Source organism: Trachymyrmex cornetzi, unplaced genomic scaffold (genome assembly GCF_001594075.2).
Source record: "Trachymyrmex cornetzi isolate Tcor2-1 unplaced genomic scaffold, Tcor1.1 scaffold412, whole genome shotgun sequence".
Lineage (NCBI taxonomy): Eukaryota > Metazoa > Arthropoda > Insecta > Hymenoptera > Formicidae > Trachymyrmex > Trachymyrmex cornetzi.
The window spans coordinates 534361-554817 of NW_017298876.1; the positions used below are offsets into that span (position 1 = coordinate 534361).

At 32.5% G+C, this 20457-nt stretch overlaps 1 protein-coding gene across 3 annotated transcripts in view; it reads right to left on the reverse strand.

Moving 5' to 3' along the window:
• Positions 1–16825, reverse strand: part of Amph (amphiphysin) — a 47802-nt gene extending 30977 nt beyond the window's left edge. For all 3 annotated transcript variants that reach the window (XM_018512468.1, XM_018512467.1, XM_018512466.1), the window contains exon 1: positions 16540–16825. In XM_018512468.1, coding sequence (XP_018367970.1) covers positions 16540–16608 — 69 coding nt within the window. In that variant the 5' untranslated portion in view covers positions 16609–16825. The remainder of the gene's footprint in view (positions 1–16539) is intronic.
• Between the last annotated feature and the right edge of the window lie 3632 nt (positions 16826–20457).

The window sequence follows — 20457 nt, forward strand, 5'->3', positions numbered from 1 at the left end:
CTAATTATTATGCAATTTAAAATCGCGTTCTCAAAAATTTGCTTTTCCCGCTCGGTTATTTGTTTAGATTGTTAATATGATACACATTTTGTATTTGTGTGTGAAAACGATTCTTTCAAATCCTTATTAAAATTTTGTGTTTAGTTTTTAATATATCTGAGTGCTAATTTAAAATAATGTGATTATGTTATTTAAATATTTTGTGTTAAATTAATATATTCAACATTTCTTAATTTAAAATGATACAATTCATAAGTAAATGAAAAAATAATAAAAAATAATTTTTCAAAACGTAAATTCTAAGATAAATGAAAATGCGTTAATTTAACATATTACAAATGTTAAATTTAAACCATGTTAATTTAACATATTATAAATGTTAATTTTAATGAAAAACCATGATTACGTATAAATTGTGCCATTGTTGCGTTTTTTGTGTTGATTTTTTTACATAATATTTGTGTTACTCTGTAATATGTTCATCTTGCGTTAAATCAACACAAAAGTTTGAGTGAATCAAAATTTGTAAATATTCTTTAATCAGTATTAATGCAGTACTGTTTTATACAGTTGATAAAAAATGAAATTAAGATTGGGTTGATTTATTGAGCACAGTTTAATCATAAAATTTGATTTTAAGATCGCGATGCAAATTGATGAACTAAAATTATCTATAGTAAAATTTATACGTTAACCTGCAAAAAATAAGATATGCTAATTCCAATTAACGACCTTAACCTTGCATATCAAAATTCCTCGATGGTTTAAACCTCATCTAAAAAACACAGACGAACATTTCAACGATTTTTGATGTACACAAATGAGACCTCCAACGCCGCAAGGAAAGATTTGGGGACCGGAATATTGAACCGGTACCGAAGAATCCTGTTCTACAGGTGGCTGTAACAGATTTTTGCTCAAGACCGATGCATCAGGGTTACTTTACAAGTTTTTCGAAGCTCAAAAAAATTTTTCTTTATAAATAACCTCTGCTTATCTCTTATTATTTTACAGACTAGTCACGTTTTAGCAAAAAATGGAATAAAGGTCCTAGTGAACTTCAAAAAACTTTTTAAAATGTGATTTCAAGAATTATCAATTAAAAATAAATTTTTATTTAGTCTGGGAGAGATCTTTAGTTTAAAAGATTCTTCTCTCTTTTAATAACAATGTAAATGAATACGAAAAAAGAATGCGTAGAATCAATCTCTACAGTAGTAAGCGTCGCCTGTTTAATAGAAAATGGACGAAAAATTAGCATGAAGCCGCGCACTGAAAATCGGTGGTTGCGGAAATGGATGGTTATTAATACTCAAGTAAACCACAACGTCATTCGGAACAGCGTTCCGCCCGCGCCATTTCCTATATGTATATTGTACAATATATGTACAATATATATGACTTGATAAAGAAATATTGTCATCAAATTAATTTTCTTAATGAATCAATAAAATTTATGTTTGGATTTATTACGTAATAATTAATTTCCCATTGTAATTCCAAATTTATTGTCTTATATGTATATATCTTAATCAAAAATAATATTAATAAAAAATTAATATTAAAATCGAGGATGCTAATTTTTTTAGTATAAAATATATATTTCGAGAAAAATTAATTCAAGGAATATGTTCATAATATAATATTGTTGTTAATTTTTTATTTTTATCGTTGGTTATAGTATTAATTTTTTCTATATTTTTGTTACTTCTTAATATGTTCATCTTATGTTAAATTAACTCAAAAATTTGGGTGAACCGTTTGGACATGTAAAATGTGTTAATGAAAAGCTCTTACTAAATACATCCCTATACTATATAAACAGATGAATAGACAATTTCGTAAAGATTAAAAAGAGAGTTACGTCAACCAAAAGAAGGAAAAAATGGAACAAGTGTAATGTAAAAACGCGTCATTAAGAAATAAGGAAAAAAAAGAAAAAAGAACGAGCGCAATGTAGCACAAACGAGCACAAACGTGTCGTTAGAAGGCAAGCAACGAGAACAAAAAATATGACGTGAAGGGTGACGAGAGGCAAAAAGAGAGTCTGAGAACGACAACCATCTCCGTCTGCATTTGTCGTGAGCCGTATTTATAACGAGTCCACTGGACTCAGGCCAGCATTATCGACTCTCAACGAGGATGTTCCAAAGAGATTGAGCGAAGTGTTGCTGAAACGATGAATATCATGAAGTAAACGCATGTAAATTCAGGGTATAATCGGTATTTGAAATTTTAATTTTGGCAAAGTGCTTGTAAAAGGGTAGCTTCAGAAAAATAATTCCAGAATTTTATCAAAAAATTTGATTGAAGAAAGAAGAATAATTTTTATTCGGTACTTTGGCGCCTTTCCAAAGAATAAATAAAATCTTAATCTCGCGTTCGTTACTTCATTAATAAATCACAGAAGAAGCTTCAGATGAAAGACGTAAGGAATGTTTGGCGCATAGTGTTGCTAATTTTAGTAGAAAACCGGAGCGTCTATATGTGCTGCCGCACAAGTCAGCGTTAACATTCGCAATTGATAGACGCGTTTTTGCAAAATTGCGTGAGAAGAATAGAAACCGGTTAATCGATAATAATGATATGTCTGATAATCGATAAAAAAAGACTTTGCGTCAATCGCGAATAAATACAGAGATCATCCTCGTCTACAGTATCAAGATCTACAAACTCACTAAACATTCATATATATATATATATATATATATATATATCAACCATCAATATTTAAATCTATAAAATGCAAACTCACATCGATAAAATTGAGTTAAATCACTTTGTGTGAGTACTTACTGTATAAAAAATTAATCGATAAATACTTGTCAAATATTTTAATGTTGAATCATATCAAAGAATAACGATAAGTTTTCCATGAGTTTTTTTTTCAGAAAGTTTGTTGGTGTTGCTTGAAATCAAAAAGTTTTACACTTAAAGTGAGATACCTATATATTCGAGCGTTAAAAAGAAGGAAAGAGAAAACATTGAGTGTAAAAAGTATAAACAACGCGAACAGACTTACTGTATTCTTGCTGGAAAACGTTCAAAACTATGAATTTTCTATTAGAATTTATTCTGAAGATATGGTAATTGTGGTATATTACAATATTTTACAGAATTTTACCATGCACTTCAGTAAAATCAATCAAATTTATTTTATATTTTTATGGTTTTATTAGCGAATGAGAGAAAATTTTATATTTTTGAAATATATAATGTTGTCCCACGACTATATACCTACTATATTTTCAGAATAAACTCTAAGGAAAAATTCTCTCCATATATATACAGTCATCCTTGGATATGTTCAGCGTTAAAATATTTGACAAGCATTTATCAAGTAATTTTTTTTAAGTGTCGTTAGTGTAACATATAGTGAATCATTACTCAATAATCCTCGTTGTTTATCAATGTTAAACAAGGATTCACCCTATTATGTGTTCTTGCAAAAAAAAATGTTCTTTATTACATTAGAATGTTATTTATCATATCAGGCTATTATTTAAGCAGAAATCACATTTTCTTTCGATAACAAGACAAGTATGTGCGCGTAGGTAAACGTAAGGGTTAAGCGCGTGGTCGATTGCCTTTGCGAAAGAGAAACACTCACGCACTGTTATTCGCGACGTTATGTGCATCGCGGGACGCCTTTCTATTTGAGAAGAAAGGTCACTCGGATGCTCATCCCAACTGCGCATTTCTTTCTATGTACTTCGTGCAACCAGTCTCGCTTGGACTATCTCCAAAGAATTCTCCAAAGAATTCTCCAAAGTGATGACGAAATAACGGAGATGCGGCAATTAATGCTGAAGTAGTTAATGTTTAAGCTCGAACCGCGGGGCAATTAAACGGCAAAATCGTCTCGTCTCGCTTTTTCGCGCTTCACACTGATTGTAAGAGAAATGTCTGGTATGAATAATCATATTTTTTTTTTCATATGTGATTACAAAAACTTTCTTACTTTTTAATTAAAAATTGTTCTAATCAAAATTTGTTAGATTTGATTAGAACATAATTTTTTAATCTAAAGAAGTTTTTATAAGTTATACATATCAATAAAATAAGTGGTTATTCATTACCAAAACGTTTCTCTCAATGCAAGCTAGTACAAACTGCGCTTTGACAGAATATACCGATATAAAGTGTATTCATATTCAGGCGACTTGCGTAACATATAAAATGCTAGTCGCTGTTACGCAGGTTGCATTCAGTAACATTAATCGGAGAAACAAAGTCATACCGCAAGATAGACTCAGAATTTTAATGTGCAAGAAGAATCAGCTGGAATTAAGTGATTACCATCAACTTTTCCATTTAAATAACGTAAAAAATAGATTGTTCCGTTGTTATTTCATTTTTAATTTAATTTAATTTATTGTGTACCAGCAGAATTACACAGAGATATGCACAAAACTCATGAATACACAATTGGTGAGGCACCAGCAGTACTATAAAGCCTACCAGAATTAAATATCGGAACGGTAATTGGCATTACAATGAGACAACACATTACGCATAAAATATTGTATTATTGTTAAAAATTATTGTATTACTAAGATTCTAAGAAAACTAAGAAGTACATCTCGTTTAATCCTTTCTCGAATAATGCTGACTACAATTTTCTCGTATCATTAATCAGTCTGACGTAGCAAAATCTAGATGCATTCGTGCTCCGAATAAGCGCAGATTGCATTTTTTATATCAAGGATGTATATTATGTATACGTATGGATATATAATACACCGCGAGAGATAGATGGAAGGATTTCTTAGATATATAATCTCTCATGTATAATCATTCAAGTAAGATAAGCACAAATTATATCTCTACACGTAACAGAAGTAAAAGTAGTTATGCGCACCAAAAATTATAAGTAATTATATGGCGAATCGAAGCTAAACTAAAACGGAAGTTGTAATATTAATAACAAGTAATAAACATCATAATTTATCCACTTGTTTAATAAAAATTCGTTGAGGTTTGAACGAATTCAAACATGTTTGAAAGTTACTAAACGAGATAGACCATTCCAGAGATCACAAAAGATCAATAGATTTGAAATTTTGATAGAAGTTTAAAAACTTCTTACATTCAATAACAAGCTAATAATTAATTATTTTCAGTATTATTTAAAAACTTCTGTTTCATATAAATTAATTAATGATTGTACTATGTGCTAAAAAATATTCTGGCTAAAGATCTCTTAATCAAAAACTGACCATGAGAGGGCCAGGGTCATCTCTCCTGGGAAAACCGGATATATGAAAGGGTTAAATTCATAACATCAAATTATATCCCATTTGAGTTATTTATCATGCATACATATAAGTCTCCACCACTGTAATATGTCGTTAATTTAACTAAAACAACGGAGTTAATTTATTGGGCGTTTGAATAAGTTTCCGCCATTTTTTGTGAAATTTTGCTTTTAAACGTTTGCTAACAGTTGATTAATCAACATTTAATGCTTCTAATAATTCTTTCAGCATTTAACATATGTTTACTATGAAACTAACCACAGAAATGGATTGATTTATATTTTGGCATAGATGCAAGTCAAAAATAACAAAATGTTATCTAACTCAGGATTAGATTACCATTGTTCCTTTGATATCTAACAGTGTTGTGGTCAGTCTATGATTAAAGGGTCTCTAATTCTAATTGGAGACCTAGGGATGTTTCGATAATGCATCGATAATTTGATATCGAAATATGGCCATGGATATTCAATAGTTTACATTGAAGCTTTGAGTTTCAGTCTCATAGCATATCGGACTTAAGATGATCAATTAATTCAATACATAATATGTGTTCCAAAATTCAATATCAGCCTATCAGCACTGAAAGTCTATAGAGATATTATAATAGAAAAACTGTATAAATAAAAGAAAAATAAAACGTAAATAATGAAGTTGTATATGATGAAATTGAGTAAAAACACGCGTATGTGCATTTGCGGAAAGTAGCGATTTGTGAAAGTAAGAAATTAATTGTCTAAAGAAGTTGATCGTCTGCTATCATGATGTTTTTGGCAGATGTCTAGAGTTTTTCCATTGTTCAAGCGCTGTGAGTGGTTAATGATAAATCATAACGAGATTCACTTTTTTTCGGTAGCTCTTGAGCTGCAATGGCAATGGACGCATTTAGCAGACTCAACAGTTGAATGAGCACTCGCTGTTATTGGTGTATTCTTCTAGATCATCCAATCTGACCTTTAGATCTAGAAGAATGCACCAATAACAGCGAGCGTTCACTCAAGTTGTTGAGTCCGCTGAATACGCCCAATATAGGATGCTTTCCATTTGGTGACATAAATCGACACAAGTGTCGTTTTATCTTTGTTACTTACTGAATGTCAAGAAAGATAGAATGATGCTTGTGGCGACTTACGTCGCCCACATTTGTCATACGATAAAATCGTGCAATTAAAATAGCACCTTTAGGCCGATATTCATAGTCTGTTCTTGTTTTAAGACGATCTTAAATAATGTTTTAAGATACAAATACAGTTCTGTGATTGGGTTATAACATCTGAAGACTGTACTTAAAACCGTCTTAAATTGACTATAAATACCAGCCTAAAATGTGCGAAAAAAAAGTAACGATAGTCTCTAATATCGATATATTTCTAATTAATATATTGATGTGTTGATATCGCATATTTTTATTCGTATCAACGAAATGTTGAGCACAAGTTATGCTCCTCCGTACATCCCTATAACAAAATCTGGGCCACAAAATAACAAATTGTTGATTGGCTATTATTTTTGTCAACTTTAAGAAGTTAGAATAAAAGTATATAAGTTATAAAAAAGATAACATATATAAAAAGAGAATACATATGCCCCTTTATTTTCACTCTTATTTTGACAAAATTGTTCATGGTCAGATTCTGTTATAGAGTCTCTAATTCTGGCTGGCTTTGAGAGCCGCTGCCGCGGCAACGCGATGGAAACGTAAAACGTGAAATTCAAAAGCGGTGTGTCCCCGCGGGCTCGTAGATATATTTGCCAACTGTCGCGGAGCGTCCGGGAACGCGTCTCGGAGACGAGAATAGTAGTCGTCTCTCCCGGTCGTGCGGTGGAACACACTTAGAAATCTAGCGAATCTAGGAGAAGACGTAGAAATCCTCAAGAAAGAGATTAGAGACATCATTAATTTAGACAATTTCTAATTGATCCGCCATATTTTTCAGAATCTTTTTAAGATAGAATAAGATAGATGCATAAGATAGAAGATGCGTGGCTATATTATTCTATCTTATATGCATGATCTATTTCATTCTATCTTAAACACGTCCCGAAAATTACGGTAGACCAAACACATGGTATCCAATTTCTTGAGGATTTCTGATACCCGTATCACACTACACTCTAAATTTCTTGCAGTGAAGTCTCACTCCAAGAGAGTGAAAATGCAACCACCTTTGAAAAAAAAGTGAAAATATTTCACTTCTTGAAAATGAGTGACAATTTTCATTCTTTCTAGAGTGAATTTTCACTTCAAACGAGTGAAGTCTTAATGCAAGAAAAGCGAGATTTCGCTTCTTTGAAGTGAAAATTTACTCTAAAAAGGGTGAAAACTGTCATTCATTTTCAAGAAGTAAAGGGTGGTTGTATTTTTACTTTCTTGGAGTGAGATTTCACTGGAAGAAATTTAGAGTGTAGGTATGTATTGGAGATTGTGAATTGCGAATTAAAGATTAGAATTTGAACCTAAAATACAGCACATTTATTAGAAATGCAATCAGATAATTATAATTTAAATCCATTTTGTTCCGATTGGCTGAATTCTAATTTTCAATTGGCAATCCTTAATCTCTAATGCATAGTACGACACGGGAATAAGAGAACGCAATCAGGAGAGACTTCTTCCTCGCGCCGAAGAAACGTATCGGCAACTACCTTATAAGAACGGTCTGGCGTTTGGATAGAACGCTGGCGGAAATAGACTTCCGGAAGTTGGCGGACAGTTACAGGAAATGATAGATTTGACGCGAAACGTGACGTTGTCCTATTTTCTATGTGTCAAGGAAATAGAATTTTCCTGCAGGTATATATTTCGAGGCGCTACGAGTTGCGAAAAATTCTGTATTTAACAGGCAAGAGGAAAGAAATATTTATTGTCGACAACGTTTCATTGTGGCTTGCAAACGCGAATGCGAATTCTAATACGATCTACGGTACCGCAGCTCGCACTTTTGCGGTGTGAGAAAAGACACGTTCGTATTTCCGTTGCAAGTTTAGCATTAAATGCGGTTTTCGGTTTCGACCTATAAAACTGTCTTCGTGTTCTACACAATTGAGATTCTGAATTAATTTATTTGACTGCTCTAAAGTAGTGAGAAGAATTATTCACACATTACAGTGAAAATAAGTCAAGGAGATATGAAGGAGAGCGCCAGTATTATTATTGTATACAGGATGTTCCAGATTTTTCCGTACAGCTTTATTAGTACATTCTATGAGAAATAAGAAAAAAAATTGTATAAACACACATATAGGTCCTAAAATGCTTTATTAAAGATACAATAAAAATATAACATGTATAAAAGCAATAGTTTTACTCAAATTTGCATTTCAAAGTGTCCATATATCAATATAAGCTTAACATCGATGTAATTTTGAATTTATCACCCTTTTTGCAAGGGTAAATCTTCCTATAAAAGTTTTCTTTAGCCTCGTAAAAAAGGTAATAAATTCAAAATTATATCAATGTCAAGCTTATATTGATGGACGACACTTTGAAATGCAAACTTAAGTAAAACTGTTTCTTATTATTTCATATTTTCGTCATTAACTTTTAAATAAAAAAAAATTTTGAACTATGTTTATATAACTTTATATTCTATTTATTATATTTTCTTATTTCTGCTCAAGAACATACTATTGAAACTTATTTGAAAAAATCTGAGATATCCTGTATTTTATAACAATGTTGTCTTATAAATATTATTAGTGTGGTATCTGTATAATTTTGCGCAGTTAGACACACGGATTGTTGATAGTGATTATCGATCGTGTGAAGGCCCCTTAATGATCTTCGGCCCACACTAACTTTCTTCGCCTCGAGTATGAGCTGAACCTTTTACATGCCAGCACCGATATTATACGTGCGATCGAATCTACAGTGTTACCCTCTTCCTACTTTGCAATACACGTGCAATGGTTCCGTGAAAAAATTATCGGTTGTACTTAATCCTTTCGCTGCTTCTGGCAGCGCGACGTAATCGGATCCCCGAGCAGTTTTCAACTTCATTCCTTCGCGGCTAAATTATACACGTGAGAAAGTTACGCCGATGACTATTTTATCGAGCAATATTTATCAAAAGTATGCGATTAATATAAGAAACAATTATAATTTATGAAGGCATATCGGTGTAAACGAGCTAATAAGTATTATTCGCCTTATAAATAACGAGTTCGCTGTCGTAAAATATTACGATTGTTTTACCGATTATGTATGATGAATGATTATGATGAACGCTCATTCGTTGGAGAGATAATTCATTAAGATTATTGAAGAAATTCTAGAATCTCAAAAGAATGAGATATATGCGCTACATTGTTAAAATCGATTTAATTAAAAGCGTGTGATAACAATCCAGAACTTACGCAACCGTAACGCAATTATACCTACGTTGGATCGTTTAATACGTGCCGCTCTAAAAACTTACCGAACAAACCTCTGTGAAGTTAGCACCTCATTTTCAAAAAATAAATTTTTCGTTACAGTTTCGAATGCACCGAAGAAGTTCCTGCTTAAAATTAAAAACAGTTCCTACGAATTAAGAAAAAAAATAGTAAAAATTTGGGATGAAAGCTTATATTGATATGAGCAACTTTGAAGTGCAAAACGCAGAATAATTAAAAATCGCGACATTCGAACAAATATCTTTTATGTGTTAGACTCTTCGCCCGTGTTATAAATACTGTGTAAACACGTGTTTCTGTCTCCGTATTGTGCGAAAGATATTGGTTATTGCTCTTAGCCATTTTCAAGTAGATAAGACTATTATCAACGCAGTTAATATTCCTTATCACCTATAGGATTTTTACGCTATAAATTTGAAAACTGATGGTATGCTAATATTAGAATAAGATTAATTAAAACGGCGTGACGTTGTAAAATATTAAGACTATTATGTGAAAATTATCATGTTTTTGCAAAATATTTCGTCGAAACGAATTCGGGTTCTCCAGTCTTTATCTCGATTCGAATCCCGGTCTCGATTTAGACAGGAGAATAATAGCCTTAGTTATAACATCTTTTAGACCGGTTCTGCTAGATAAATTGAGATAATTCTCTTTCTCTCCTCCCCATCATGTCGGTTCGGAGAATACGAATTAACTATTATTTGTAGAAAAATATTCCTAAAGATTAGATTAAAAAATCGAAAACTAATCACTTTATCGTTTTTCGTATTGCAAGATTATATTTTCTTATCAAAAATATCACGGAGTTTACTCGTGATATTTTTAAATATACTTGCCCCGCAGAATTGCGCTCAAGTCGTCTATATTCGTTATTTCTTTATGTTAAGATATTTCTTTTCCGTTCGTCGTAGAACAAACGGGAAGTCTACGATTTCAAAGGCGTGAGAAAAAAAATTGCGGACGTTTGTTATTTGTATACTAAGAAGTCCGGGACCGGGACCAATGGCGCGCACGCGAATTGCGTGACACAGAGGAGTCGCTTATGCAATGCCTATGCGATGCATCAATGGTCCCCGACGCATCTTTAAGGCGCAGGTGAACTGCGGAAGTGGCAATACTTCGACGTGCGCCATCGCGATCTACAATGCACTTTGAGAAGTCTCTCTTGCAAATTTCCGCAGCTTCAATTCGTATCAGCGGTCACCGGATTACAGATTGCGATCTTATTGGAAATGTTACACTGAGAGAAAAATGCTGTTAGTTCAATTAAAGTCTGTATTACGGACTGTCACTAACATAAGTGATTAATTCATGTATATTTTTATTGACATGAAGGCATAAATTATTATATCAATAATCAAGGCCTTTATGTCAATAAAAATATACATGAATTAATTACTTTTAATTATTTTTTCTCAGGGTGCGATTTGCATAAAAGTTCAATATTACATTCTTAGCAGTATAACACATTCACAGTCCAAATTTTAAAGAATTTGTCTACATAGTTTATAAGAAATCTAAAGTTAAAGGTAGTGATTTTTGTGTATGTTCTTATGGAGTAAGAATAAGACAGATATATAGCCATGATAATTACGTTGTAACTTATTCGTAAATAATGCTACCATCTGAATAAAAAACTTTTCATTATAAACTTTATATATCAATAAATAGTTGGTAAAAGTACGATTAACGTTCACTGCACGATTTCTGCGTGACAACCATAATAGATCAAAAAACTATTGCTGTCTTTTGTCAAAAGTGTTGGATTTCATTTGTCTCATTCTTTGTCTCATGATTTTGTCTCATTCTTTTCTATGCATAAATAGAGGAGTTGCTTTCCTTACCTCGCAAAAAAAAGGTGAGCAAACTCCTTAATTCAATAACAGTATTAATTAAACAAATACGCCATGCTCTTGTTTTAATAAAATGTTATTTGTTTCATTAATTAACATTGTCATTAAATAATATTAATATTTGTTTACACGTGACGAAGAAAAACTTGGAACAGGTGTTTCAGAATGATCGCAATAAATCGCTACAAATATAAGAATGTTGACGCACAAGTCATACGTGTGACAAAATGATTGCTCAGATACGAGAAAAAGTAGAGAAATTCTCGACATTTTTCCACTATAAACGACCGTTGCGAATGTGTTATTTAAAGTGAAAAGTGGAATAAAAACGACATTTCTACAAATACAATTAAATAACACTTATAAAAGAAAAGTAAGAGAGATTCTCTGTTTGTCGCGCATGAGTGAATCATCAAAAGTAAAACATGTAAATAGCATTCCATCTTGAGTGACTTGTGAGAATGTCGGATGATTTCGCCGTAAATGCGCGTGCATTTATATTTAATCGCGGACGAGTTACTCGTCACACAGACTCGGCATAATGCAACATTCTATCCTATATCTAATAGCTGTCATATCAGCTTCACTTCGGACCAAGGGCAACCGACGTCGTTTTATAACGTGGAGATTGAAGGAAAATTATCGAGGATACAAGACATTCGTCATCATTTTATCTCTAATTTATAAAACAATTTGTTCTCTCTCTCTCTCTCTCTCTCTCTCTCTCTCTCTTATTTTCTACAATAGATATTAATATATCTTCCACGCAGGACATTGTAGTTTAAACGCTGAGATTATTATAGAGGATGCGGAATCGTGAAGAATAAAAGATTATTTTAACTACAGGATATCGATAATTGCATCAAGCTTATATTAAACAACCTATAGGTACTTTGTGTCAAAGTTCACAAGATAAAATTCCATTTTTTTAAATATAATATATTTATATATTTACCGTGTAATACGAAAAATATTTAAATTAAAATTACACACATATATTAAACATATTATACGTATGTATTAAAATATATGCATCCCTTTTATCTTTCTGCCAAATGCATGGCACATAAAATTATAAATAGAATTCTACTATAAAATCTAAAATTACAGATTGTCTAAAGTGGGCTTTAAAGATAAAAAAAAAATTCGCACAAAGGTACATAAAAATGTTTTCTTTCGCTCAACTTTAAGGCTAATTCTACAATGTTTCTTTTTGTTTCCTGTTTCTTGCTGTTTGTCTCTTGCTCTTCTTGATCAAAAAAGCAAGAAACAGGAAACAAAAAGCACATTGTAGAATTAGTCTAACTCCCATTTAAATTGAAGCGTCAATAGTCGAGATAATATTAATATATAATCGGGCATTTCCCGGATACGAAGTTTCAAGGACCAATCGCCACAGGATTATTCAGTAAATACACGTGGCACCTTGCAGCGGTAGTCCTCAACAAAAAATTGTAAATCATGTGACGTGGATCGTGTGCTGCGCGACCGCGAAACTATACGATCGCCGCCGATAAGCGAGGCACTGACACGACGTGCAGTCAGAATGCACCTGTGCACGCGCGGTTTCCTAACGTCAGAATGAAACCCGGTGGGAGTCTCTCTCTCTCGCACAATTATCATTTTAAATGATACCACTACCGGAGTTACTGCGAACGTGTTTACCGATTATGTAAGCTTCGCGCGACATTGCCAGGCGACGCGCCGCGCCGGTGAGAAAGCGCGACGCAAGTCGCATTTCCGAGGACCACGAGCGAGGGACATGAGCAGGGGATCGAGCCTGAAATGAGGTAAAAATTACAGAAGTAAGCAAAATCTCTCATTAGAATATTTATAATTTCATTGGTCAATATACTTGGTTTTGTTCACTTTTGTAATTTCCGCCTCGATTCAAGATACACACTCGATCCTGAAACGATATGATATAGATTCGATCATTCACAATGGATTAGTACACGTTAAAAGCTGTTTTTTTATGATATACCTAAATAAAGTGGCATAATATGATCAACTTTGACAATGAAATAATACATATATATATATTCCGTTAAAAATATAATAATATTGTTAATAGGTATTTAATCGTTTAAGACTCGGTTTTTCATTATCTGGTGAACTTGTGGTTTAGTAGATGTAACTTTATTTAACTTGACGAGAATGTAAAAATAATGTTCGTCTAACTATAATTAACCTTCTAACTGTGTTTAGAGAGTTAAATATATAAATATATCGCAAAACTCGATATTTTTGTTTAACAATATTATCGTACCATGAGAACTTTTTAAAAACGCTCGCTTTAAACAAATGGTTTTGTAGTGGTAATTTCGAAAGTTATATATTATAAAATTATCACGTTAACAAAATTGTAAGAAAAATGTCTGATTGGATTAACTGGAGTTCTGATTGAAAATGCACAAATCAAAAATTTCTGTTTAAATCTACTGTAGAATTCTAGTTGAGATAACCGGAATTCTGATTGATATAATCTGAATTTTCTGGTTTGTTCATTTTCGACCAGACATTTTTCTCAGTTTATTGATTAATTATAGATAGAAAAAGATAATTTTTACATTATTATCGTAAGTCTAATCACAAGTTATCCAACAAATAAAAAACTACAGCCAAAATATTTATATGCTCAATTTCACGTATAATTACTTTCAATATGCACTAATCTGACTAATCTACAGTTTATTGAGTAACCATAGATAGAAAAACACAATTTTTACATTTAACTTGACTAATTTCACGTATAGTCGTTTTCAGTACGCACTAATCTAATAAAATGCAACTCTGAGAAAACGTTTTAAATTAATTAAAATTTTGATTGAAAATGGACGAATCAGAATTTTTTGGTTCATCTATTTTCAACCATTTTTCTCAGTAAAGTGACTAAATTTGATAATAAACAAAGAGTGTGATCTACTTAACACTGCAAATGTTTCGAAACATTCTTTGATTGGTCAGTTGATTGGTAAAATTTTTTCTTCTGATTAGTCAACGAAGCATTTGTAGCGCCAAATGGATCGCACCTGAAGTATCAGTCGACTGTTATGTCATTTACAATTAAATCTGTGTCGTCCTCATGCCATCGCGCAGTTACATATGCCTGCCAAGGATTTTAATAAACACAACAGTTGACCGACAGTTTGTTTATCGTGTACGCTTGGCCGAAAGTGTTTTGTTCCGTTTTCTTCTACGAAATGTGTCGACAGAAATTTGTTAGAAAAGATTACCTTTTTTTTTTATATTATCTCGCCGCTAATCTAAATTCACTTGGACATGAATCTAGTCGTTATCATTCGTTGTTCTTCGACTTTTTAATTTTACAATATTAATGAGCTTGAATTTGTAAAATCACTCATCAATATTGCAGCAACGTCGCGTGCAATTCTATGCAAATGGCAGAATATCCGATTGATATATCGCGACGAAGAAACCTCGCGGAAACATTTCCATGTCACGAGACTCACGAGTCAAGCAAACGAAACGCGATTGTACACGTTGACGTACGCTTTTCTTATCTCCCTCATAAATCGCACGAATTTTTCATATCGGTAGAGAAATCACGATTCTACTTTCTGGATAGCGATTTCCTCTAAAGGTAATTCCAGACGATATGGTCAATGTACGCCAACGTTAACAAGTATTGAAATATTACACATGACATGCATGCACAACAGACAGTAATTAATATTTCAAACAAATTAATAAATAGTAACCCAGGTCAACAATTAAACGAGCTATAATTAGATGTGACAATGCAAAATTTATTATTTTACAATATAATTTTTCACCGATACGTTTCGACTATACTTAGTCCTCATCAATCGCAGAAATATAATTACCCAATATAACAAAAACTAAATTAACATATTTAAAGGATCATCTCAACTTTGATTTTCAATAGTCAGTATAAACGCAACCATATTATATTTAGTCAATTTATCGAACAATAAAACATAGTAATGAGTTATAATCCAACCAATTCGTCGGTTAACAGCGAGAAAAGGCAGTCAGTGTGAGTAAAAGAAAGTTTTCAGTAAAATTACAGATATAGATTGATGTCAAATTATATAAAATGTTATGTAAAATGAAGTTGATCCTTTAAATATGTTAATTTAATTTTTGTTATATGGGGTAATTATATTTCTGCGACTGATGAGGACTGACTATAATATAGTCGAAACGTATCAGCGGAAAATTATATCGTGAAATAATAAATTTTACATTGTCACATCTAATTATAGCTCGTTTAACTGTTGATCTGAGTTACTATTTATTAATTTATTTAAAAGTTATACGAGCGTTAAAAAATTGTTTGTAACTTATGTTTAAATTAATATTTCAACAATTTATTTTCCTAAATACAAATTAAATACTTAGTCTTCCTCAGTTTAGAATAATCATAATATTTTCTTCATTTAATAATAATACCTAATGACGAAATTCAAAAGAGTGTTTATATTAAAGTTTATAATCGTTAAAAATTATTATTAAAAGAAGAAAATTATAATTATTAGATATAAATTGGGAAAAGCTAAGTAAGTCGAAATGTATTTAATTTGTATTTAGGAAACAAATTGTTGATTAATTTCATAGACCATTAAGTATTGAAATTTGCTCTGCAGTCTTATTACGTTATAAATTTATGACATGCATAATTATTCAAATAAATATAGGCCAATATTTAGTGAATGTGTAAAATTGACATACACTGGCTATGTTGTCTGAAGCTTAATTTGAACAAGAGTCGAAGAGATTTAATTGCGAGGCACGATGCAATTGTCACGCGGTGATGACGCGAAACGTTAACCCCTCTGACGTTGGCGGAGTTAGCGGAATATTGCGGCGTCTAGTCTCGAGAAACGCGTCAAGGAGGTTATGGTCAATTCCGGTTACCTGCAAATTCTTGTATTAATTTCGCGAGGACGAAGGAGACTCGCGAGTGCTTGAGAAAAGCGATCTGTTAAAAAAAAAGAGAGAGAGAGGGACATCACGCAAGAGAGATACACATAACGTGCGCTTACCTTCTCTTTCGCTCTGCCCGCGTGTTTCTGCACTGTTTTCGCGATTAACGCGCCCTTGCTCTCAGCCATGATGTTCCCGTAGCGTCGGTTGCGGATGCAGGAGAGGCGAAGCACTTAAAAAAACTCTCTCAACTTGTCGACGCAACGATGGCTCGCAGCTTGACGCAGGAACACGCAGGAAGGAGGTAGCAGCGACACACCAACTCACGGGATCAAAACGCTCGTGTCGAGGCGCGGAGAGGAACTGAACTGACTGAACTCTGAAGAGCGCGACGGCGCACGGGCGGCAGTGGCGGCACGGGACAGTCCGGGATGGGATGGCGCGGATCTGTGCCGCCGGCGGCCATGTTGCCGCGCAGGCGCTGCGGAGTCGCCGGCAGCCATATTGGCGCGCGCAAAATCGTTTCGTTTCAACCTGCATAAAAATTTAGGCCCGTATTCGTAATCGATTCTTATATTTAAGACTATCTTAAATACAATCTTAAGATGTCACGCATCAATTAGAGGCCAATACTCATAGTCTGTTCTTATTACAAGACTGTTTTAAGTAATGTCTTGAGACGCTAATATGGTTCTCTAATCGATTCGTGACTTCTTGAGACTGTACTTAAGACAGTCTTCAATATAAAAATCGACTATCAATAGCCAGAATACCGTATTATCATCTTAAGACATTACTTGAGACGGTTTTAAAATAAAAATGGATTATGACCGGTATTCATAGTCAATTCTTATATTTAAGATTGTCTTAGAACTATGGCACACAAAAAACTTAAGACGGTAAGAAAATTAACATGTTGGATTGGCTACTACTTACGTTATGGCCTTATAGATTCTATTGTGATTGGTCAATACGCTTACTGCTTACATTTTACTGTTTAAGTTTTTTTGTGTGCCATAGCCCTTAAAATGTCGTAAGTCAATTAGGGGTCGGTTTCGTAGTTGATTCTTATATAGATTGTTTTAAGTAGTCTTAAAATATTACGAACCAATCAGAGGACCACATCAGCACATCTTAAGACATTACTTAAGACGGTCTTAAAATAAGAACGAACTACGAATACCGGCCAGAGGGTTGTATTAACATCTTAAGACATTACTTGAGACAGTCTTAAAATAAGAACGGACTATAAATAAACACTGCCCTGTGTATACCGACGGTAGAATTTTCATCGCACTCGAAAATTCTTGGATCTAAAGATCCATTTGCAATCTCTTCGAAGTATTATATATCATGTCCCAATTGTCAAATTTAACTCTATATCTAAAATAAAAGAATATCGCTCTCTTCAAAAACAACAAAAGTAACAAAACATGATTATCAAGTTATTACTATGAATGAACCAATGCCAATGTGCCGCTTGAATTGCCGAAAATGTTAATTTGGTAATTCTATACAGATTTTCAGTTAGTAAAAAATTATTTTAGAATTACATACTTGATCGTTACAATTATTTGTACTATAATCACGTAGTTTCAATATTCTGTACTGTATAAAAAAGAAAAAAAATTAAAGTGATTAGCGGTACCATCGGTAATAATTAAGTGAACATTACCCATCATTTATCAAAAGTGAATTAACTAAACTTCATAAAAAATAGTGTATCGAGCAATGAGAGCATCAACATAACGCGGGAATTGGTACGCAATAAAATATAATTATCAAATAATATTTATATAATATAAAGATGCACAATAACTGTCGGTACAACCTTATTTGGACGTTTCGATTTTTTTCAAACCACCTTCAGCAAATCATTGTACAACTTTATATTATGTAAATATTTGATAATTATATTTTATTGCGTACCAATTCCCGCGTTATGTTGATGCTCTCATTGCCCGATACACTCTATTATAGTTTTTAATTTCGAGAGCCCGATTTTAATATTTAAATTGTATATTCATAAAAAATTGTTACAACTCAAAAAAAGTAGTTAAAAAAAAATCAATTTTTTAAGGGTTGTGAAAGGAAAATGACAAGTGATATTTGATCATGTTAAAAGTATATTACTTTTGTCGATATTATTTGATTAATCAATAATTTCCGTCAAGATAGAAAATAATTTTTCCCCTTTTCTGAGAAACTTAGTTTTTTAATTGTGTTACTTTTGAAAGGAGCGATATGCTGTTTTTCGAATATTCGGCAATAAACATTATTTTCGCTCGAATTTTCCGATCTATTCAAACATCTATTGGAACTAGAATATCTATCGATCTGCAATTTGTTGGAATTTTTCATCCAAAACTTCAGCCTTAATCCTAGCGACGTATGTACTTCCAGACGGATACTCGCATCTGTAAAACGAAAGACCAATTAGAGACAAAAAGTAAACAGGAATTTGTTTGATCTAGATTTCTAAGTTTCAAGGAATATAACTAGAAATAATAAGTCTACGCGAGAAAATCTATGTTGTACGTACTTTATAGGATACATTGCTAAATTTAGAAGCAATAAAGTATAATTATAATTGGAAACAAATTACAGATCAATTATGAAATATTTTTCCTTAAAATATCATATCTTTAGTTATATATACTTTCACTTATATCTATATATATTCGATTGATACAGCGAGTTCAAGGCTCGTAGTTGAGATAATCGGCGAGTTAGAATAAATATATAAAAGATATTTCCTGAAAAATTAATTATCTAAAAATAACTTATAAGTAATATAATGAAAAAAAAAAAAAACAGAGACATTTGTATTAATAACGCCGAAAGCGCAGTAAAAAAAACAAGTGCAAAAATTAGGTTCACTTGTCAATACATATCGGATACACCATCGTTGATTTGTAAATGGTTTTATTAATAAATTATCTTTTCTTATTTTGTGTAATAAGGATTGCTCGAAATAAACAAACGTTATGATAAAAATCCATTTTAACAACGGAACAGACAGACAATACACAGATGTAATATATCTGGTAATAGAAGGTGATAGATAAATTTTCTTTTCCCCTTACTTAAATGGTCTATCCAAAATCGCAATTGACAAAAGTGTGTTACGTGTGTACGTGTGTGTATGTATGTGTGTGTTTACACATGTGTCGCGGGGCGCGCGGAATGTTTTTTCAATTATTTATAATTTAAATTCTTAATTATATTTATAATTTAACGTTTAATAAACGCTTCCGCGCGAGCCGCAATTACAAATTGCAGATTGGAAATTTACAGATTTGGACCTGTACATGTTCACATATACTCATTGTACCTAATATAAATTTGCTTTTAGTCTTGGAAAAATTGGATAAGGCCATAACCAAACTGGCGACAAGGAGGCGCCAGGTCCTCTCGATACTACCGCATAATTATTTTTTTTATTCTTTTTTTCTTATAAAACCGATCGTCTCTCTCTCTCTCTCCCTCTCTCTCTCTCTCTCTCTTTCTCCTCATTTTCTCACTCGCCACTGTACTCCCATCCATTCTTACACGACTACGTAGTTAATTGGTTGTCCCTGTCCCAGTCTACTTGTCGCAGTCTCACCATTAACTACATCGTCTGATTCATCCTGCGAGTTCCTTTATCTTGCGCCTATCTTATTAAATGTGTCTCTTTTTCACATTTTTTTGTTCTTGCCCTAAATCTAATTTTGCGTTGAGATCTGTTCTTTATTCCTGTAATCTCTGATCTGGTGTACACGGTACAATAAGTTGAAGTGAAACAAATATAAGTTTGTTTCACTTCAACTTATTGCAGTGTGTGCATCAGTTCAGAGAGCACAGGAATAAAAAACATATCTTTTGACTTTAGTACAATTTAAAAGTGCGAAAGCGCAAGTGTAAATATTTTGTTTCTTAAAATCATACTCGTAATTTTTAATATTAATCATAATATATTGATGAATCTTCATTATCTCTAAACTTCGCACTTCATTATTCATCACGAAATGTATCAGCGCAATGGTAACTTCAGA